General features: G+C 40.1%; 1 protein-coding gene across 1 annotated transcript in view; it reads right to left on the minus strand.

The window, feature by feature from the left end:
* Positions 1-254: 254 nt before the first annotated feature.
* PROX1 (prospero homeobox 1) overlaps positions 255-23,526 on the minus strand; it is a 45,768-nt gene continuing 22,496 nt past the window's right edge. Inside the window, exon 4 of the mRNA XM_007952620.2 lies at positions 255-440. Coding sequence (XP_007950811.1) covers positions 255-440 — 186 coding nt within the window. The remainder of the gene's footprint in view (positions 441-23,526) is intronic.

Genomic DNA, 23,526 nt, shown 5'->3' on the forward strand with positions numbered 1-23,526 from the left:
TTTTAAGTCTCCAAATGTTAAGGGCCTTGGGCGAAAATAACCTAAAGGTGGAAGGAAAATAACCATCCCCTTGCAATGGGAAACAAAAGAAAATGATGAGAGGAAGATGAAGAGGAGGAATTACCAGCTGATTTCATAACATATCCATGCCTCCCATACACGTACATATGAAATCAAAATTTAGACGCATATAACTTAGACATCCAAAGGGGACCGCTACTATTCATACATTCAAAAAGAGTTGTTGAAAATTTCTACTCATGAAGCAGCTCTTGTAGGCAGTTCGGAGATTTGAAAATCTCAGGGACTTCACTATCCAGCTTGCAGATGACCTTGTATATGGCCTTCTTCCAGGAAGGATCAACATCTTTGCCTGCGATAATGGCATTGAAAAACTCCCGTAACGTGATCTGCGCAACTTCCAGGAATCTCTCTGGAACCTGCTGATACAAGGAGACAATGGCATTAATAAAGTTTTCAGTTTCAAGTCTCCAGTTCTTCAAAGGAAATGGAGCTAAGTTCTTTCTTTCAGAAAGGGGCTTACATGGCACCTGCATTTTCTAAAATTGGCTGGCCTCTATTCTCTTATGTAAAGTTGTTATATATAGTAGCATTGTAATGGGGGGTTGACAGCTTTGTAGAGTTTCAGAAAGAGACTTGTGCCAAAAATATATGCAGATCTATTGAAAAACCAGGATTCTAGTGCACATAGTAGGGTGAAAAGGGGGTGTGACTGTTGAGGTTCTTCAATTGGTGAGAGAGGTATGTTCCAGAAGAAAGTCTCCAACTAATTCTTAAGAATCCTATTTCTTTTTTATTTCCTTGATGAAAACAAAATGTGCCCTCAAAAATAAAAGAATAAATGATTGAGTTTTGATATAAACTAAGCCCACCCTTTAATGAAAACTTTTTAAAAATCTGTTTCTTAGGATCATTGACTCAAATGTAAAATTGTGCATCAAAGTAATTTGCACTATAAAGAGCTCTATTTACATAAAGGAGTAAGATGATGCCATTAACACCAGTCACAAAATAGAAAATTGGTACCGAACCTTTAAATACCACATTAGAAACTACTTTACCTTGAGATTGGAAGAGTTCCCTAAGAGTAATTTATACTGCTAAAAAGAAACCATAAAAGCTATCATTTATTGAGTGCTTACTATGTGTCAGGTACAGTATTCAGTACTGAATGTAAATTATATCACTCAATCTTCCCCACATCTCTATGAGGTAAATTCTATTATTATCCCCATTTTACAGTGAGAAAATTGAGGCTCGGTGACATCAAGGGAATTGTTCAAGGTCATTATATTCCAAAATAAACATTCCCCAAATACTCCTTTTTGTATCTCTATTTGTTAAGCCTTTCTCCACAGCAACCGGCGTGTGTCCCCTTAATTGTTTATTTAACAGTCATGACCTCTACTAAGGAAAGTAGTTGCTGCTCATATATTTATTTAGTATTCTTGGTAAATTGTTCATAAGAAAGCAAGGCCTACCTTTCCACACATCAAGATAACAGATTCACAGAATCATCTCGTAAGTCATATTTTTGCAAGTACACAATGACACTTGATAGATTTATTCTAGTGGGGTACTTGTTTGTGCATTAGAAATGTTTCATTTCCACATTAAGTGCAAACACCTGAAAAAGTAAAAGCCTTGTAATTGAATGTGTAGCCACATCTACACAGGTGAAAGATTTTCATCTCAGTTCCAACATGACACTTAGCCAAGGCATAGGGAGGTATCGTCATGTGGAACATGTTCAATTTTTTTCTCCCCATTTTTTCCCTCAATTGTTGCAACGGATCATTTTATAATGATAGTTAACTATTGACAAAAACTTGAATCATTACCAAACACCTCTGCTTTTCAGGTTTAAAATTGGACAAATCATCTAATTGCTTCCAATGGCAAATCAATTGTCCCAGAAAAAAATAGAAAAGCCCCTATGTGAGGCTAATAAAGATTAAGAAAACTGAGAAGAGCAGCCCCTCCAAAAGAGGTCCACATGGAACTCTGACTCGTAGCAATCCCTTGTGTGTCAGAGTAGGGTTTTCAATGGCTGATTTTTTGGAAGTAGATTGCCAGGTCTTTTGAGCTACCACTAGGTAGACTAGAACCCCCAATCTTACCATTAGCAGCCAAGTATTTAACTATTTGCACCCTAGCCTGAAAAATCAGACAAAGCTCTGCCTTACGTCCTTTCTGCCTCTTCCATACACACATTCACAAACTCCCACGCACCCCACAGTCATTCACAGGTGAGAATTAGTCAAGATGTTCCATAGAGAACTCGTGATTTCTCCCTAGTATTTGCAGGATAGGAAGGGGTTGGAGGAGAGGTTAGCCCACTCACCTTACACTAAATAGTCATTAAGTGGCCTTTTGGAGTACTCTTGCCTCCTCCCCCTAAAGATTATCCTTCACATTTTATCAAATGGAGATTATAGGAGGAGAGAATCTGGCTAGAGCACAAGTAGGCAGTGCAACTGTCCACTCTAAGTACTTGGTTTGGGAGCTGTTAGCCAAATGCTACAGAAACATAACCATGGGCATTTACTAAAACAAATATTTTAAGAAGTGTGGTTTTACTGGCCACTGGTAACAGAGCCATGAGGAAGGTCTGTGTTTCTTGAACATGGCCTGGCAGGGCACCTGGAAGGTCAGAGTGCATGTGCAGTTGGTCCACAGGACGCCAGAGAAGGCCAGAAGACCCACCTACTTGAAGGACAATTCCCCACCCCACAAGAGGCCTGGGGATGCCAGGGGTCAAGGGAAGAGGAGCACTGTTTTAGACTGTAGGAAGAGGGACATTTGTCCAGAACAGCATCACCACTAGAGAAAGGAGAAAAGCGTACTGCTAGGATTTGCTTGAGAACAAGTCAAGTTAACTTTGGGACATCTGTGCAGCCTGCACCCCATTGTTCTAATACTTCACCATGCTTGTTAATGGCTTTTAGTGGGGTTTGTGCTGCTTTAAACAGTCATTTATTGTGATAGTAATCATAGTTGTCCTGTAACAACTTTTTATTTGTATTCTGATGTAATTTGTGTTTTCACCTACTTATATCTAGTTTAACTTAACATACAGTGTATTTAGGTAAAGAATCACGATTTCCATTCCATGTATTCCTCACAACACCTAGTAAAATATCTTTTTTGAAGCTGTTGTTGTTAGGTGCTGTTGAGTTGGTCTGACTCATGGTGATCTCATGCACAACAGAACGAAATGCTGCCCGGCCCCGCACCATCTCCACCATCAGTTGTGCATCACATGCTGTGGTCCATAGGTTTTTCATTGACTGAGTTTCAAAAACAGATCACCAGATCTTTCTTCCTAGTTCTTCTTTAGTCTGGAAGCACCACTGAAACTCGCTCAGTGTCCTAGCACTCACAAACCTCTTCTGACAGATGGGTGGTGGCTGCATATGAGGAGCACTGGCTGGGAATCAAACCTGGGTCCCCCACGTGGAAGAGGAGAGTTCTGTTACTGAGCCACCATTCGCCCCCATCTTTGGCACACTCACTTGATAAATAGTTCATAATGCGATTTTGTCTTCTGCTTTACTCCATATTACTCCATTTGCTCCCTGGAGTCATACAGTGGCATCACTTGGGTTGGTGTCACCTAGGGCAGTAGCCTATTGTGTCATCCTGCTCCCCTCACCATGCACCTCCTCCCATACCAGACCATACAGAATCCTTAGTAATGTTTATTATCAATTTTAATCATGGAATAATATGTGATATAGTTATGAATGGCTTAAATGTAATATTTCTTTGATTATATGAATACTAACAACAAAATTGTTTTGTAAAATATTTGTACATTGCATCATTAGTAACTGAGCAAAAGCTTTCTTTTTCTCCTTATTTTCCTTTAATTACTACTTAATTCTCAAAAAAGTTACTGAGATAGGCTCACAAATACTAATTACTACAATGTAACTAAAACACCCCAAAATATCAGCAACTATAAAAACACTAGCAGCAACAGAAACAAGTGCATTTTTATAGACTGTGTTTGAACCACGTGCAAAAGAAACCATGTGTTTAAAGAGTCATTGTAATTGGATTATGACAGCTCTGACCACAACACATTAGAAGGTTCACAAAGTAAATAATTAAAAAAAAAAAAACAAAGACTTTTACCTTGTAGGCATATTGATATGTAAGCTGGGCTTAAAAAATGTTTTGTTACATAAATAACTATGGTGATATTTTTACTTAAAAAAAAAAAAGTAAATCTCTGGTGAAACACTGCACAAAAATTTTATAAACAGGCATTTTGGGGTTATCCCCCCGACAGTGTCACCTGATGCAATCTGCACCCATCCTGGCACACCCCTAGTGATGCCACGTGGGTCACGCTTATATCTCCCTTCAATGCTTAAAAAAGGAAGCTTAAAATAGTGATAGAATATGCTTGAGTTTAAGCAGTTGGAACTGATCTCAGACATCATTTCATAGATGAAGAAACAAAGACTCATGCAAAATAACTCATCTGGGTGTCTTTCTAGTAAACTTCGCTGGCTCTCTTTTAATGCCTTTTCAGCAGTTTTTACTTATATGAGACATCACACCTTGACAAGCTGTGAATCTGTGATTGAGAAAAACCACAGAGGAGCTATTGTTGTGTGCCTTCAATTTGATTCCAGCTCTTAACGACCCTATAGGACAGAGTAGAACTGGCCCATGGGGTTTCCGAGGCTGTAATATTTATGGAAGCAGATCGCCAGGTTTTTTCACCCTGAGTTGGCTTGAACCAGCAACCTCTCCATTAGCGCAGAGCTCCACCAGGGCTCCTTACAGAAGAGCTAGTAATGTCAAAATAAATTGGAATAGCATGATAGATCCCATACCGTTGGCTATTAGGTTATATTTGGGAAAGGATTAACTTTTTCTGAGTAAATGAAAAGTTTTCTACTTTACTCTAGTGTTTACCTTGAGGCAATAATCACACAATAGACTAGGCTGGATAAAAGAAAATCATAATGAGATCCTTTAACACTGGAACAACTAATCTTTTTTGGTGGCTCCAGAAGAGGTATACTGTTGGGTAGCAACTGATCTTCTAAGAGGTTGCCAATATACTCTATCCACGGAATAGTACCCATGGAAAGAGAGATCTTCCCTTCTCTGTTTGAAAACTTTCCCCAACTCCATTTTAACAGAGTAAGGAGGGGCCCTTCTGATTATTATTATTATTATTTTTGGAGGAGAGGGTGGTCTCAGAATTCAGGCTTAAATGAATGATGCTACCCATATTTTTCTGCACCTCTTCACACCTAATGGCTTTCCAATCACTAATAAACATCTGCAGAAAATCCCTTAGTGACAAGTAATCCCTTATCTAGGTTTCTTTTAATAGAACCCAACAATCTGCAGAATGAACCCTAGAGTATCTCCTCAGCATCAGGTGGCAACAGTCAATCAAGTCACTGGAATGCAAGACAATACAGGCTGCTGGAGGGGGGTGCAAAGGGGAGGAAAGGCCATGCCTTTGGACATGTCACAGGGAAAAACAAAAGGCTTCCAACGTCTCTGGCTTGAACTTTGAAGCTATTGTGGGAGCTGCTTTACCGAGAGTTCTTCAGGCAAGGAGAATGGAAACTTCTTGTGGATAAATGTACTTCAATATGGGAACCTCATCCAAAATGGTCTTGTCTCCCTTTACCTTGATACTTGGAGGACAATATCATTGTCATGAGGCACTGAAACACACTCACACATTTGAATGGGGCTGGCTGTTGGCATCTACCAATTTCATCACAATCATTAGTACTTGCATCTCATCAGAGCAAAGAAGGGCCCTGTGGACTTCAGTGAAATGGGGAAAATGGGAGAGGTTTTCAAGTCATCTCAGATGGTGGCTGTGCTGCACATACCATGTGTTGGGTGGGTGGTAGTTTTCAGTTCTTATCTTTTTTTTTTTTTTCCCCCCTCAGAATGAGTGGCAAAGACACATTTTTTGCCTGTCTTCCTCCTCCTCTTCCCAGTTGCTTTACCTTCAAGGATGATTTGTTTTATTAAACTGACAGTCCCTAGCCTCTGCAGTACATAATAAAAGCCTGACATAGCAGGCTGCCTGCCTTCTGTGTCCTGCAGATACTCATCATAAGTGTCAGGACATACCAAGGTTAGCGGTCACTGCAAGTGTGCTCGCTGGCCCAAACCTTGCCAAACGCACTTGGCAGCTGAATGAATGTCACAGAGAATAGAAGGGGAATTACAAAGGTTAAAAAGAAGACAGCCTCTCCTATTTTCTGGAGACAGAGAAGCTGATTTTTCACACCTCTGAAATAACTATGAGCCCATTCATCGGCTTCTTGCAGGGATCTAAACCTTGTCCCTTGCATAGGACCGGATGGTCAGCTCTACATCCTTGATCCCCTTTAGAACATGGCACACTGGCCTAATTTCATCAGTGAAATGATTTTTACTAAAATGGATGGAGAATGATCAAGACATAGATTTTTCTCTCTAGCCCCTTGCCAGTAACCAAGGTTTAAATGACTTATCAGGCTTATCAATAGGTTACACTCTTATCAAGGAGTACCATCTTTTCAGCATATCTTTTAAATGTTTTTTTTTTCCTTCAAACTTACTTCAAGGGGGAAATTGAAAAAGGAAACATCTGTATGGGCAAGGATAGCTTACTGATGGAAAAGTAAAATCCTGGCTGATATTTGGGTGAATTAGTTTGTATGTGGGTTTCCTTTCTTCTTCCGCCTCCATTTTTTTTTTTTTTCTTTAATACTATAAAAGGGCAATAAAATGCTGACTGTAAGAAGACAATGTCAAGGAGAAAAGGGTATTGGTATTTTGGATACTCTTCACTGCACGCCTTGGAGAGAGAGTTATTCTTGTCACAAACCCTTTTGTCTGCATCTGCTGACTGCTTGCCTGTAGCCAGCAGCATACTTTAACTGTTTTGTCACCTCCTAACATCACATGCATCAGCTGTTGGGCTTTTGTTACGGGTATTGTAGAACTAATCCGCTGTGGCTGTTCTACTGTGCAGTAAATAAAACAGAAACGGGCTTCTCAGACAATTCTGCATGAATATTTCAGATGGCTTTTACAACTCCGATTCACAAAATCAAATAAATAAATAATTCCTCCAGCCCCCCAGCCCCTACCCACACACAGAAACAAAACCCCTCAAACTAGACCCAGATGCCTCCAAGTCAACTGCATTGAAGGCACTGACTTGAACCTTAAAGGCATTGTTTCAGTCAAGTTGAAAGAACTGTGCTCGCTAAACTTCAGCACCATGGTGGTCATGTTTATGGCTAGACTGAAACACATCTGATGCTGGAAACTGGGTAAGGGGCTCTGAAAATTGGGAAACCTACTTTTCTCCTTGGGTTACCTTTTAAGAAAATTTGGTAATTCCATCAGAAATTCTGTATAATTTGAGTTGCTTTGTCAAACTGTTTTTATTACCTCCATATGCATTTTCATCCCTTCTATTCATTTGAGAGGGGCCAAAGGAAGATGCTTGAACATTTAGTTCATCCTAAGACTCTTATCGAAATGTTTAACTGGTACAGGAGCACAAAAGGAAAAGCAAACTTTAGACTAGGGTTTTCAAAACTTAATTTACATCATGAGCAGTGTGACAATTTGAACAATGTACTAATCCTACATAGCAAGGCTTTTTTGTTTGTTTTTAGATGACTTCTACATGTCTTTGGAGATGTTACGAAGGTAAAGGGTGCTTGCACACACACACACACACACATATAGATCCTAGCAGAGGAGACAAACAGTTGAAGTACTTTCCGAGCATTCACTCACCCTGGTGTGCTCATGATGCCTCAAAACAAACTCTCCCATCCCTGCTGTTTGTTAAGTAAATATTGATCAAGGAGAGACATATCTCCTGACAGCAGTGGCACAAGCTGGGGAATTATACTGCAGACAGAGTGGACTTAAATGGATAAACTCAGATGCTTTAGTAACTCCTCATGGAGATTATCAGATGAAAAGGCAAGAACAGATACGTTATTGCTGCTCCTCTCTACTGTCTCCCTCTTGTTGAACTCTCCTGCCAGAGGCAGAAAAGAAGAATCATGGAGCTGTGAAATATGGTGACAAGATGCTAGAACTAAGGGTCTTCCTTTGCTGTCATGTATGCATTTATCCTATGTGTACAGTTGAGGACTAATTGGCCCTTTGGAAAAGAAGAAATGGTATAGGCTATTCCACACAGTGAAACAGGGGAGAATATTCCAATGCCCTCTCATTACAGGGAAGGATCAAATAAGAAGGCAAACATGAAATGCACTTTGGGAAGCATACAATGTCACCCAAATGTAAGGTGGTAGTTTGAGCCTTTAGAAAAGAGCCTTCAGTCCTGGGAAGCAGTGTACTGTGATATGTAAATATGGTGGACAAAGCGTTGTTTTGAGAAATGCTTTGAGGGGAGGAAGGCTGCTTGGGCAATTTTACTAGCTGAGTCAATAAGTTGAGAAATGTTACTTTGTGTTTCCCAAATCTTACTTCGGTCATTTCATGATTGTGACTCAAATTCTGGTTTTCTATAGTGTCAAGAGCTGAATGGATGAGTATGCTTTCCTAGGAAGGCCAGTTGTGAAATCATCTCATGAGATTAGGTTCCGTTCATTAAACCCTGAGCACCATGGTCAAAGGTGTTCTGTTTAAAATTCCCAACAAATGGCTAAATGGTGTAGCAGTTTTATGGAGATGCTCACACTATGTTTGGAAGGACAAGCATTATCCCTAGTGCACTGGCTGAGAAGCAGCTTTCCAGTGCCTGGTATGTTACAACAAATGAGGCAGAGGACGATTCTGTGGAAACAACTGGGCTTTGGATGAGTCTCTTTCCTTCTGATGCTCCAAGTGGCATTCAGTTTTCAGGGACCTTAAAGGTAGGTTAGTCTAATGCCCATGCCCTTTTAGCCCCTAAGAGTGAGTCCACTTCTAGTAACGTGTTTTGCTACTTAAATATGTGAAGAGTAAATGCTTGTAGGAAGTGGCTGTGGTTCAAGGCTATCCTAAAAAAAAAAAAATTTAAAAAAAAAACTGTTTCCTTGGTGTAAGCAAAGGGACACATGGCAATAACAGTCTGTATCATTTTTTTTTTTTTTTTTTACAAAGCTCCAAAAGAACAATGTCCTGTTGAGCAAAATTCAGTAGCATTCTGTAAACATTAATTTAAGGAAATCAATAGACTCAGTGAGCTAAAGCCATATTGCAAGATAAACTAGCGAGAGTGCCACTTTGTCAAATAGATTTTCGTTTTCTCGGCTAGATAAAGACAGTTTCAAAATGGGGCAAACGTGTTGCAACCAAGGTTTGAAAAGTATGTGGCCTTCAAACAGTCTGCTCATTCCTACTACAAAGCTGGATAAACATACTTTAAAAATGATAAGATTGGTTTAGAATTGATTTTGCTTTCAAATTTTACATATAGTAGATTTCTTGGTTGTCTCTCAGGAAAAGAATGAAACAAGCCTCATGTGTTTGGAATGAAAAATGTACTCGGGAGGAAGGGTTAAATTGTCTTGAGAAACAGAGCTTGGGGTGGGGGGGGCATTTCAGTTGATGCTTGACTTTAAAAAAGAAAGGAAGAAAGAAATCTTTATTCATGCTGACCTGATGGGCAACATGCTTTCTTGCCAAAATCCAAAAGCCAAACTCTCTAGTGAGTTTGTAATCAGAGGTTTCAGCTGGTGGAAGCTACTCCAGTTCTTTCTGTGTTCCCCATGCAAAGTCATGTTAATGTGGCAAGGGGGTTGGGGGTAGGGGTGGCAAGGCCAGGGAAGGACCCTGAGTAGGTGACCCACACAACAACCCCATGCCTTCTGCCAGCCAAATTGAAAGAGTTATAGGAATAATTAGAAAAAGTGGCAAAAGGAAAGCATCCTATCCAGTCTGTCACTGTGGCAGAGACATACATTTAGCTCATGATGTGCACACTTTCAAGTTTTTTGTTTTGTTTTGTTTTTAAGTTACTGTCCACTCGACTCCAACTCAAGGTGATCTCAGATGTGTCAGAGTAGAACTGTGCTCCATAGGGCTTTTAAGGGCTGATTTTTCAAAAGCTGTTCACTAGGTCTTTCCTCTGAGGCATCTCTGGGTAGATTCAAATCACCAATCTTTTGGTTTGCAATTGAGCATGTCAACCATTTGCAATACCTAGGAACTCCCCTTATGAGTTAAATAGCGTGAAGTCTACCAATGCCAGACCAGCCTTTATAAAAAGTCGGTAGAATTGCAAGCAGAGATGATTCGGTGGAAATGACCCACTGGAGGAAATGTAATTTAAAAAATGGACATTCACAGGGACACCACCAAGGAGGGAGGTTAAGGATTTACTTTGAAAGGATCTCCATGAAAAAGGCTCACAGGAACTAGACTTGGTGTTCAGTGTGGGGAGGAGGCTGCTACTGGCCATCACCTATTGTATGGACTTCTCTGACAGCTGTATGAACTAAGTCCAGAGACACTTCCTGAGATTTTTCTTTGCTTCATCACCTGAATTTAAGTATGTCTCAGGAGCTCTGGTGGAGTAGTGCCTAAGGCACTTAACTGCTAAACAAAAGGCTGGTGGTTCAAACCCACTGGCCACTCCTTGGAAGGAAGGCTGGGCAATCTACTTCTGTAGCGATACTGTCTTGGAAACCCATGGAGGGGTTGCTATGAGTCAGATCCAACTTGATGGCAGTGAGTATTTTTTTTTTTTTTAGTATGTCATATATTATGTCACCAGTGTGCTAAAGGTAAGCATTTTGAATACTTATGAATTTTAGATAATCAAAAAGGAATTTCCCAACATCTTACACTCCATGTGTGAATAAATTGTGTAAACATTTTGAATTATCCAACCATTTAATTGGCAACTCTGCACATCAATATAAATATTGATAATAAATATAAATATTGATAATAAAACCATCTCTTCTATAGCCTTAGAAAAGAATCAACTAGTTTGCAGGGAACAGAATGACAGATGTCATTCTAATAAACTCTATGAGACTGCCTAAATTATTTTGTGAGGCTACAATTTGGTTTCTGAAATTTGAATATGCTCAAAACAACAAGCTTGTTTGCTCATACTTGGAAATCTTGATGGATGGATGTTAAAAAACACAATGATTTTCCTGTTATTTGTTCTAGATTTTCTTTCCTTCTCAAACCCTGCAAATGTCTCAAGGAGTGACTCAAAGTTTAAACAAACAAACAAAACAAAAGCATCAAAAACAAAAACCTAACAATGACCCTCCTGAGATACTACTCATATTTTCTCAGATCTTACAACCTGGATGTTCCCTGCAGGGGTTACACATCTGGTACACTGTTCAGATAAGAGTTGGACCAAGACTATTCCCTTAAAGAAGAATAGGGTTTTGAAACTGCAGAATGAGAAGGGACCTCAGAGAGTTCATATACTATTAACAAACAAACACAAACCTCATCCGGGGATTAGCAAATTTTTTCTGCAAGAGGTTAGGTAGTAAATACTTATGCTTTGTGGGCTACATTTAGTCTTTATTGCATCTTCTCCCCCCCACCCCCGGTTTATAACACTTAAAAAAAGGTAAAAACTATTCTTAGTTTAGGGGCCATAAGAAAACTAAGGGCCAGATTAGGTGCATGGGCTATAGTTGCCGACCCCTACAAGGGCTAACAACGTTTCTGGAGGCCCAGTGCTCTCTCATCTTCACTAATTCTTTTGTGCTTCACTGGGTCAGCACACCAGTTGTTCTTCCAGGGTAACTGGGATGGACTCATACAAATTCAACCTGGAATTCCCTATTCCTCTGACACATTTCATGCTGCTATTACTGTGGGAATAGAGTTGATAAACTGCACACATAGATGATCAAGAACCAGGAAGACTTCAGTCTTGTCCTGTTTTGATGAGGAGTTTTTCATTAGGAATTTTCCTGCCAATAAACATTTAGATGTGCTGAATGGAAGAGTGTATCCCTGCTGCACGACACATCAAACTAATCAGCTTGATTCTTAGATGAAAAAGTAAGCAGTACAAGCAGAGTACATATCACTCTAAAGTGTTAACTAAATTTCCTTTAGATCAGCGCCAGGAATGATGTGCCACTGGTGCCTTAGTCCAAGATGAGCTGCTAGTTCTTCAAGTGTAACTTCTGCTACAATTACTAGGTGAGGTGGTAAAATAAATAGGGTCAAGCTTGGTACCATTCTTGGAAGGGAGATTATCCAAAAACAACATGGTATGAGCTCTCCAATATTACATGAAGGGAAGCTGGGGCACAGATAATCCACAGTTACTCCTGTTTCGTTTGAGAATGCATTACGTGATTGTTTTCTGCAGCAGATTTACCTTTATAATTAAGCTTTGCTAAGGCTGATATTAAAACTAGTCTGTGTGCCCTGTATTCATGTTGATGGAGCAATGCAAGTGAGGGGCCCAGGGAGGAGCTGCCAGGAAGTGGGGATCAGGCAGGATGATGGGAACGTATTGCTCATAGTAAGCACCAAAGACAGCACTGAGTGATACAGATGATAATCAAACAAAGCTACTGAGGACAGCTGGCAATAGCTTATGCTACCCAAAATAATATCCGGGTCGCTTTGCAAAAGGAGAGGTTATCAGCCCCAATCTCATCTTTCTTCTGTCTGAGAAATTCTTTTTGTATTTCTTAGGGAATTTTATTGACCTCTCCTCTACAATTACCAGTAACCATTTGCTATTGAGTCAGTTCCCCATGTGTATCAGAGTAGAACTGCACTCCATAGGGTTTTTGGTAGCCAATTTTTTGGACGTAGATCACCAGCCCTTTCTTCAGAGGTACCTCTGGGTGGACTCTCCAATCTTTCAGTTAGTAGCAGAGCTCATTAACCATTTGCATCACCTTGGGACTCACTCCACAAGTACCCTTTGCAAAACTAAGGATGGGCTTTAACTCAAAAGTATTTAAAGCTTGTGAAGGGCTTTCAGATCCCTTTTTCAAGAAAGGAAATTAGTTTGGGAAGGCAGAGAAAGAAATTTCAGAATGAGCTCAGAGGCATTTAGATGTCTGTTATACCAATTCTAATGTTAATGGGACCTCAGGTGATGTCAAAATTTAGGATTGGTCCTTTAAGAGCAATTGCAGGAGTCCACACACAGATCAGGAGCTCTGGTGGTGTAGTGCCTAAGGCATTTGACTGCTAACCAGAAGGCTGGTGATTCAAAGGAACCACCAGCCAGTCCTCAGAAGGAAAACTGGGCAATCTACTTCTGTAGAGATACTGCCTTGGAAACCTGAGGAGGGGTCGCTATGACCCAGGACCAACTCAATGGCAGTGAACTTGGTTTGGTTTTGGTACACACAGATCATTTTGTAGAGCTTCCAGTTATCAAAACGACATACATTTTGGAAATAGTCTATGTATTGAAGGGAATGCAGTGGTCTTAGAAACTTAGCCTTTCATCTTCTTTCACCTACTTCAGCCTATAGTCATCTCTCTGCCTTCACACCCACTCAAACTCCAACCCTAGTTCTCAGTGAGCATACTACACTTTCAGCCAGTTTTTAAATTTAAGGTAGATTTAAAAAAAAAAAAAAAAAGATACATACACTAACCATAAAACGTATGGAAAATTCGTACCCCAATGACTTGTGTGAAGATTTGATACCTACCAACCACAAACTCAAAGAAAAGAGAAAAGAAAAAAAATCAAGTGGAATAGACTTGTAAAATCTAGATAACTATCATTTTGGGAATACTTAAAGGAAAGGATGGTGTTGGATTAATCAAAATTACCAACCAAGTCAAGCAGTGAAAGTAGTTATTACCACCTAAAACAACTAACTGTGTGCTGAAAGAGGAGAAATATATCATACAAAGGGTAATGCATATTACAAATGTGGAGGTGCGTGGTAGGTGGAACCTGTGTGGGGCCTGGTATATAGCCTCTCCCTTAGTTTGTACAGATCAGCACCATCTTCGAGAGAATTCAAATGCACCAGGGCTTTCCAGGCACATTTTCTCCATGTTTGGCCATTATCAAGGCAAGTAAAAGCAGCAAGTATATAAATGACTAGGGCCAATAAATTGTTTATGAATTTAAGAAATGAGTTTCTATAATTGCAGTAAGGGAGTTTCAAGCTCTCAAAGGGCACTGTTGAAATTTGGATCTGAAAAGAAGGCCTCAGGAGAAAACTAAAATGGGTGCCCTAGAGATTTTTACTCAGATAATTAAGCCACATCAGAGCCACAGGAGTATAAGTGGCTCCAAGTATAAGGCATCTGGGTTACAGCTCACTACTTCAAGCTTTGCATCATACCCAGGGTTCAAGACACTTCATTTAGGAAGCAGAAGGTTATTGTCCCTAGAAGGTCAGCATTTCAGCACTAAAACAAATCTCTGAGTTGAATCTGATCATATTACAGGTGAGCAACGCAAAGCCCAATACAGCAGGTGCTGCCAGAGGCAGACTCTCCAGTCCAGTGCTCACTCCATTCTACCCTGTCATTTCATTTGAGACAGATTTCATGGTGATGGCAGAGGCCAAGGAGCTGCTCTCGGCTGGAATCACCTTTAAAGCCACACTGGGGACAGGAAAAATCATTCCCCCCCCTTAAAAAAAAAACAGTTTTTAATTAAATATCTGTCCAATTCTGAGGACAAGTACCATATGAGAGCTTCCTCCTTGCTTGACTGTTTGTTTTCTTGCAAACAATGGTTAATAAGAAATGATGCCATAGTAGGGGTACCCACATAGTGGTGACAATATAACTTTTACTTGGCTCTACAAATAAATTAGGAGTTCTTGGGTGGTGCAAACAGCTAACATCCTCCCTGCTAGCTGATGGTTGGTGGTTCAAATCCACCCAGAAGCTCCTCAGAAGAAAGGCCAGGCAATCTCCTTCTGAAAAATAAGCCACTGAAAACCTATGGAGCACAATTCTACTCTGACACACACACAAGGTCACTAGAAATAAGAACTGACTCAGAGGCAACTGGTTTGGCTTTGAGCTTTACAAATAGATAAGAGCATGTGCTTATACAATATGTATTTTGCACCAATAGATTCACATATATTAATTCATTTAGTTTTCCTAAACTCTGTGAGGCAGGAACTATTTTCTCCAGTTTTACAGATGAAGAAACTGAGGAATAGAAAGAATAAGTCACTTTGCCAGGGTTTCAGAGACAGACAGTGGTAGAGCTGGGATCTGATCTCAGTGACTGGCTCCAGAGTCCACAGGCTCTATGATATTATTAGTTCAGGACAAGTGACAGTGGAAATATTCCCCAAATGATTCCCCTCTTAAGATTTCATGGTGATGATTTTATGTTAACATGCTATCTATTCATAAGTGAACATTTCATTTCCTGCCAGAGAGAATATCCTATAAAGCAGAGATCAGGACTTTCTTGCCATAGTTGTAATTTTTATAGCTTCATGTCCAAGACTAAGCATGTCTTCATGATGTCAAACACCCAGATATGTTATCTGTGAAAACATCTGGACAGTAGGGTAGATCTCTCTCTCTCTCTTTTTTAATTTGGCTAGATATATTCCATAGACACAATCAGATTTGTCAGAATATTTGCCAAGAATATGATAAATTGGTCTCATAGTATCTTTTTAACAAATAAGTGCTGCTGAGATACTACTCAGAAGTATCTCAAGATACTACTACTCCCAAGAATAACCTACTCCCAAGGATAAACTTCATGGAGCAATCAATAAAATCCCACTGAGTGTGCATGAAGCACAATAGCTCAACTGTGGTGTGGCTGCCCACACCTGGAATTCTGTCCCATTGTTTAGTAATTGTAACTGTCCTTCACAGTGATGAAGATCAAAGACTACACCCTTCAGTGTGGGTTACACCTCAACATAAAAAAACAAAAATCCTCATAACTGAACAAATGAGCAACATCACGATAAACAGAGAAAATATTGAAGTTATCAAGGATTTCATTTTACTTGGATCCACAATCAATGCCCAGGGAAGCAGCAGTCAAGAAATAAAATGATGTATTGCATTGGGCAAGTTTGCTGCAAAAGATCTCTTTGAAGTGTTAAAAAGCAAAGAAGTCACTTTGAGGATTAAGATGCACTTAACCCAAACCATGCTATTTTCAACCACCTCATATGCATGTGAAAGCTGGACACTAAATAAGGAAGACTGAAGAACTGATGCATCTGAATTATCGTGTTTTTGAAGAATATTAATATACCATGGACTGCGATTAGAACAAACAAATCTGTCTTGGAAGAGGTACAGCCAGAATGCTCTTTGGAAGTAAGGATGGTGAAACTTTGTTTCACATACTTAGAACATGTTATCAAGAGGTAGCTGTCCTTGGAGAAAAACATCATGCTTGGAAAAATAGAGGGTCAGCAGAAAAAAAAAAAGAAGAAGACCCTAAATGAGATAGATTGCACAGTGTCTGCAACAATGACCTCAAACATTGCAATGATTGTGAGGATGGTGCAGGACTGGGCAGTGTTTCCTTCTGTTGTGGACAGGGTCACTATCGGTGGAAATGACTCGGCAACACTTAAAACAATAACAATAACAACAACAACAACTCAGGATAGCACAGTCATGCTGGAAATGCATTACAGAAGGACAGCTATAATGATCAGGGGTAGCCCACTTACTATATGAGATTAGGCTTTTAAAAAGGATTAGAGCTCCTTAATCTGGAGAGATGAAGATTAAGAGGGAGTAATGATCAAAGTCTATAAAATCAGAAAGGAAATGGAGACTATAGCCATAACCCTGCTCACAAATCCTGGGATATTATAACAAGGGATATCCCTTTAGAGTTCCAGGGAAATCACTTTAAGAGCCGTAAAGAGAAAGTACGATTTTCACAGCAGGTAATAAATTTAGAAAATTATTTTCTTGAGGAGCAGTATATTCTGAGAATGGCACTAGGTTTGAAAAAGGTTTAAACAAGCCTATTGGGTGATAAAACCACAATGATCTAAGACTGGGAGGCTAGGAATGTTCTGGGTACACCCTGAATCTTCTGAAAATGATTTATCCAATAACACATACCAGCCCCTCCCCACGTGCTCCCACCCCAGGGCTGTACTGAGCTGTGTGGTCCAATGATCTGTCCACCTTTCTCCTCCCTTCGTCATCTAGCTTCCTGCTGGACGGTTCCTAATATTTGGAACTGGGCTCAGTGACAGAAAAAGCTCAGAAGCCTGATATAACATGGCTACTTATTCCTCAGAAGGAAGATGGGTCAATCTACTTCCGTAGTGATACTGCCTCGGAAACCCAAGGAGGGGTCGCTATGAGTCGGGTCCGACTTTTACGGCACATAACAACAACAACACTCATTCCTCAGGGGGCGTTTTCTTTAATTCTTGTTCATGTTGTTGGTAGTTACTGTTGGTGGATTCTGACATGTGGCGACCCCATGTGTACAGAGAAGAATATTTCCATAGGGTTTTCCAGGCTGTGACCTTTCAGAAGCAGATTGTCAGGCCTGTCTTCCAATGTGCCTGTGGGTGAATTTGAACTGCACACCATTTGGCCAGTAGTTGAACGCTTAACTGTACTACCAGGGACTCCTTCTTTAATTCTTGGGAATTTGTCCTAAAACTCTGCATTAGAATTCCCATGAAATATATAACCTTCTCCATTTAGCTACACCTCAAAACTAAAATCTATGTTTTAATCAAACATGGGGACATTTAAAACATCTAATATTACAGTAGGAGTTCTGGTGATATAGTGCCTAAGGCATTTGACTGCTAACCAGAAAGCTGGTGATTCAAACCCACCAGCCACTTCCGGGAAGGAAGATTAGGCAATCTACTTTCATAGTGATACCATCTCGGAAACCCAAGGAGGTGTTGCTCCTCCTTGTTATAGTAGTTGTGGGATAAAAACTGGTTAGACTCTTTCATCCAGATGCTACTCATAACATCTAACACAGATCAATTAATTCAAATTTAAGGGGAAATTAAACATAATAATCAAGTAGTACTCATAGCAGCCCAAGATATTAAGCTTTACAATTTACTACAGTTAATGTAGAAACCAACACACCTTAACAAAAGCCATGGCTCTGTTTAATATATAAAATAAAACTTTAGAGAGAGAAATATTTTAGCTCTTTTCCAAAACAGTCAAGTGTTAACTACCTTAAAAATATAATAATAGTTAAATATAATAATAGTTCATTGTTGGCAGTTGGGGACATCGTGGCAGGAGATTTTGGTAGTGGGCCATGTGGAGATGAAAATTCCAGAGAAAACCAACCTCCAGATGACTAGAACACCGAAGAATATTTTGAGTACTTGCATTTTAAGCTGCTTTCTGAAAACTGGTAAAACGTAGCAATGTGCAGAAAGAAACTAAAGAAGTCTGGGAAAGAGAAACGGAGTAAAGGTGGGACTGGAAGAGAAAGGCATGCACATAATAAGCAATATTTAATACTCCTAATTCTAACCCTGTTTACTGTCATAAACTGGAAACAATAACTTGGTGTCCTTTCAGATTGAAAGTCTGAAAACTGTTAGTCCTCAATTTGGGGAGCTATTCAAAGTCACTAATTCATTTGGAGCGTGAAAAAGTAAGAGATCTTAAGGGTGGGAATGGGTTACCGTGGAGTTACCTTGGTCCCACTGTCGACTTTGGAGAGATTTGCACAAGAAATCTGAGACACCTGGAGTTCAGAAGTTGAAGAACATAGGGAAGAATCAGGAAGATGAATACATGATCATCAGTGACACAAAAGAGCGGAGCAAAAAGAAGCCTGGATTTGGGCACTCGCGTCTGGCAAGGAGGCCGGCAGCAGGGCTAATGAAGCATTTGCGGTGTGGGATGTTTGCCAGTGCAACAAAGAAGATGTGCTTGGGCTCTGCAGATGTGCCAGGGCCCCCAGAGCAAAATAATGACATAATCACCATCAGTGTCACAGACCAGACTGTACACAAGGTGACAGGGGAGGGGAGGACCATAATACACACACAAGGAAGACTCACCATGGCCCAGGAGGGCTGCTGCCTGGAAGGCTGTGGGCAGGCGGTATTGCCTACCTATGTACCTATATCTATACCTTAAATTCTGAGGTGAGCCTGGTCCCCACCTTTGGTGGGTGTTTTTCATCCAATCCCAGCTACTCCTGACAAGCCAACAGAAATCTGAAAGGCTTAGCAAGATTTAGGCTGAATGGAAAAGGCTGAATTAGCAGACGTAAAGGGAGAAAAAGAAGGAGAGTTTCCTGAGTTTAAACTCCCCTGTCTTTTTCTAGAAGTGCTCAAACTTTTGGGAACCTGACTCTAGCCATATAACCCAAGGTACGCATATTATCACGGACGTCATTGTTTTGCAGTATAAGGAGAATGCAAGAAATGTATTAGAGAGTTTTCTCAGGATGGGGTTGAGGAGGACGTAAATGATCAATTAAAGGGCCATCCTAAAGTTAGTGCAAAAGCAACCATAAGACACAGAAAACCATCCCCACTCATGTTAGACAAGGTCTCTCAGCAGGGCTCGTCACCTGCCCAGTGGCTCTTGCTTAGTAAGGTGGGTGTGTTAGTACAGCTGTCTGGCTTTTAAGTGACTTTTGTCAGTTTGAAAGTGAAAGTCTGTTTGAGGAGCTGAAAGAACAATAGCTCAGAGCCCGGAGGAAGAGCTTGTAGCACAAAGGACTTGGCTACACTAGTGTCCCTTTTCATTGCTCCTAATGAAAGATTCATAAGAATAACTTTAATTTTTTATGACCCCCTTTTTGGTATGACTGTATTAGTTGTGTCAACTTCCATATATAGGTTCTCCTTAAATACCAAAAGGTCTGTTGGGAAAGTGTTTTCAAAGATCGATCAAAGATCAACCAATCTGGCCATCCTGGGGGGCCCTTCCTCCAAAAGAAATTGCTATGAGGGAGACAAGACAGAGATTTCTTTTAAAATATGGTTCCTTTCAGCCTCAAACTCACCATGAACACAACAATGTAGTTATTTTAAATCTATTTTGCTAGTTCAACTGCTCCTCAAAAGAACGATTGTATTTGTTTTTCTTGGTTTCACCCTATTTAACAGGAACAGTAGTATAATGATCATTAATAGACGGTTCTCCTTTTCGTATATTTCTCAAATAGCTGTCTCTGTATTGCATCTTTATTTTGTGCCTCAGCCAAAAAAGGGAAGGGGAGGGGGAGCGGATTGTATTTGTTTTATGTCATATTACAAAATGGCACTGAAGATTGGCTTAAGGCATTCATTGAAGTTGAGACAGTATTTTTAAACTGGAACAAATTATATTTTTTAAAAAAATCATACTTCTATGCTTTACCAAAAAGAATGTTTGCAGCAGTATTTGTGGTTAGCAAGTTATACTTAAGTGTTTAAGAGAAATACATAAATTATCACTGAATTTTTTTCCCACATAACTGAAAAAGATCCAAACCATTAAATTTAAGACTTTTTTGGGGTAGGAGGGGGAGATGAGGAAATTAAATGCTACCTGCCATTTGAAAGGGGTTCACCAACTGTGAGCAGCCTTCAGTTTGCGAAATGAGATTATTTAATCAAGACAGAATAAACAGGCTAGTTTTCAAAAGGCTGTCAGAACTTCAGACATTTAATCCAGGATGGGCAAAACACAATGATAACATCCCACTGAAAATTACAACCACCACCAGTAGCTCTCAGAAGAGAACTTGCTCCCTTCCTCCTATTGATAACCCTTTGTGGGATGAAGAAAAAGAGCTGAGGCAAGGAGAGCAGAATGTCAGACAATAGACATCACTCCACACACTGTGTCTGAACTTTCCTCATCTCAGAAGGACAATTAATTAGAAAGGCCTTAGGGGTAGGTTGAAGCAGGGGAAAACCGCCGCTGTCCCCACACTGCAGCCCTATCACTGTGTTTGCTAAATGGCTTCTCCTGTTGGGGTACAGATACCGAGAACCAATAGATCATGGGGTGGGGAGGTGAGGGAGGAAGGCAAAAGATTTTTTTTGTGTGTGTGCCTGCCCTTGTATAATTCTATTCTCACTGTGAACTCATCCATACACAAAACACAAGGACAATTTTTTTTTTTTTTTAAGAGAGAAAAGCCACAGGGTAGGTTACAGTCAGAAACGGCCTCTCAGTGGTGTGTTAAAAGGGATGGTCTTTTCACCAAATCATTTCACAGAGGCAAAACAGACAAACACAAAGAGTTGAGACTTTTTCTCCTACATTAAATGGAGTAACTGATAAGGTCAGACATATGATACCTAAAGACATGAATCTGTGAACTCTTGAAGTCAAAGGGCCTCTCTGTGCTGAGGAACAATCTTTCAAAGGAAATAGATCATAGAACTCCACTGAATCCCCTTTAAACTTTATGAAGCAGGAGGAGAAAAAGCTCTAAGTAGGGAAGCTTGACAGAAGAGCCTTGAACTATTTTCTGAAGGAAAGATGAGACCCTCCCTAGGCTGCCACAAAACATCTTTTTTTTTTTTTTTTTTCTCCTAAAGGCTCCTCTGAACTTTGATATTGCCAAGACACTGCTATTGAAAGCTGTATAATTATGTGCCATAGCCACTGTGGAAAATGCTTTGTTCACCTCAACAAAGGACAATAAGCAAAAGTAAAGTGACATTACGCTGTATCTTTTTCTTTAAGAATGTTGAGAAAGGTCATGGAATGCTATAACTAATAAAGCTGTTGAGTAAGGAGGTTTTCAAGCTGATCTGACTGTGTTTGAATGTAACCCAATGACAAAAAAGACACAGGGAGCTAAGAATGCAATGACATTCCCAAATAGATGATAAATCAATGGGCTCGCTTCATTATATTGATGAACACCTTGAATCCCAAAAGGACAGGGGTATAAAAATGAAGGCTTCAGCATGCACGGAATGTTACCTCTACCCTACTCCAAACCCTTTCACCCCACTTCGAATTTGGCATTTTTCTACTCTCTCCTTCAAATTTCAGGCAATAAATCTGTAAAGGAATATGTTCCCAGAGAGCCATGTGTGCACATATATTTGAAGAACATTCATTTAGTCTCTTAAAAGATCAATTTGGCTTGTCAGTGGTGGGACTGGCAAGGAAAGAAATGGTAAAGGTTTCTTTTCCTCTTTGCCACCCACCAAGAGTGTGTTGCGTTGTCATTTAAATGGCTCAGCAGCTTGGAGGCCAAAAGACTGAAACAGCAGTAAAAGGTTCACACTTATGTGCCTGTTTTCCAAATGATCACTCATATTTAAGTATCTATTTGGAGCAGAAGGAAGCACTTCCTCAATCCACCTGCCCTCATTTTTCTTTAAAGAGATGACAATGTGAATGAAAGACTTCCAAATGTATTCAATCTTAAACGTGTGTCTTGTTGAATACGAGAGTGGGTTGGGAATGGGTGTATGTGGAGAGAAACATATTCAGGATGTGTATTTATGTGTGTATATGTTTGCATGTGCGGGGGAGGAGGGCATATGTAAGGGGTGCAGCAGCTTTTTAATTTTCTTTTCCCAAGAGAAAAGTGAGAACCACTGGAAGAAATCTGCAGAAGTACCCCTCTTGCCTGCCATGTCATCCACAAAAATGTCAAACACAACGTCTATGATGAAGCATCTTCCCAGTAGATATCAATTCCTTCAACTAGCATTGTCAAGTCAATTCTGACTTGGGGCAACCCCATGTGGGTCAGAGGACAGCTGTGCTCTGTAGAGTTTTCAATAGCTGCTTTTTTTCAAGAAGCAGATTATCCAGGTCTTTCTTCTGAGGCACCTTAGCACTTTAACCTTTTGTACCACCCAGGGACTCCATTAGTACCTTAGGAAAAGGCAGTTACAAGCTTGCTAATCAATTGCTCAAATTCTGCATTCTATTTATTCTTAAGGCTTCCATCCAAAACCCTGGGTCATTAGTGAGAACACACTAGTCACTCTTACTGGGAACTTAGACCCCGTCTATATGTAAATGATTAGCCACTGTGGGGCTTTTGGGTTACCATAGTGGAAGTACTATGTCATGGTACCCCAGAATGACAGAGTTCAGGGTGCCTGAGTAAAGATGTGCCACTCACATTCTCTTCTCAAATTATATTCAGAAGACCCTAGACCCCGCAATCTTTGGATCATTCTGCCTTTCTTTGTTGCACCATATGAAGTGGCCAGTCTAGGTAATGTAATTGAACCTAGAACAATATGTCTTTTGGCTCCCTATTTCATGAAATTAGGAGACCTTGGGTGGCTCAAATGGTTAAGCAACTAGGCCGCTAACTGAAAGGTTTGTGGGGTCAAATCCATCCTATGCGCTTCAGAAGGAAGGGCTGGCAATCTACTCAAAAGGTCACACTCTTCGAAACCCTATGGAGGAACAGTTCTGTTCTGCACATCTGAGAATTGTGCACACATTCTCTCCATGAGTCAGAATCCTCTCAAGGGGCAATTAGGCCATTAACAACAACAATTCATGAAATTTTCCTTTGCGAGTTATACAAGTCAGCTGCCTTAGTTAAGTTCTTTACAAAACATGTCAACCAACCTTGGAATTTGACAGTGATCATTATTTTCCTTTCAGTTACAGCTCTTGCCACAA

This window comes from Orycteropus afer, unplaced genomic scaffold (genome assembly GCF_000298275.1).
Source record: "Orycteropus afer afer isolate SDZICR_OR568_19922 unplaced genomic scaffold, OryAfe1.0 scaffold00013, whole genome shotgun sequence".
NCBI lineage: Eukaryota > Metazoa > Chordata > Mammalia > Tubulidentata > Orycteropodidae > Orycteropus > Orycteropus afer.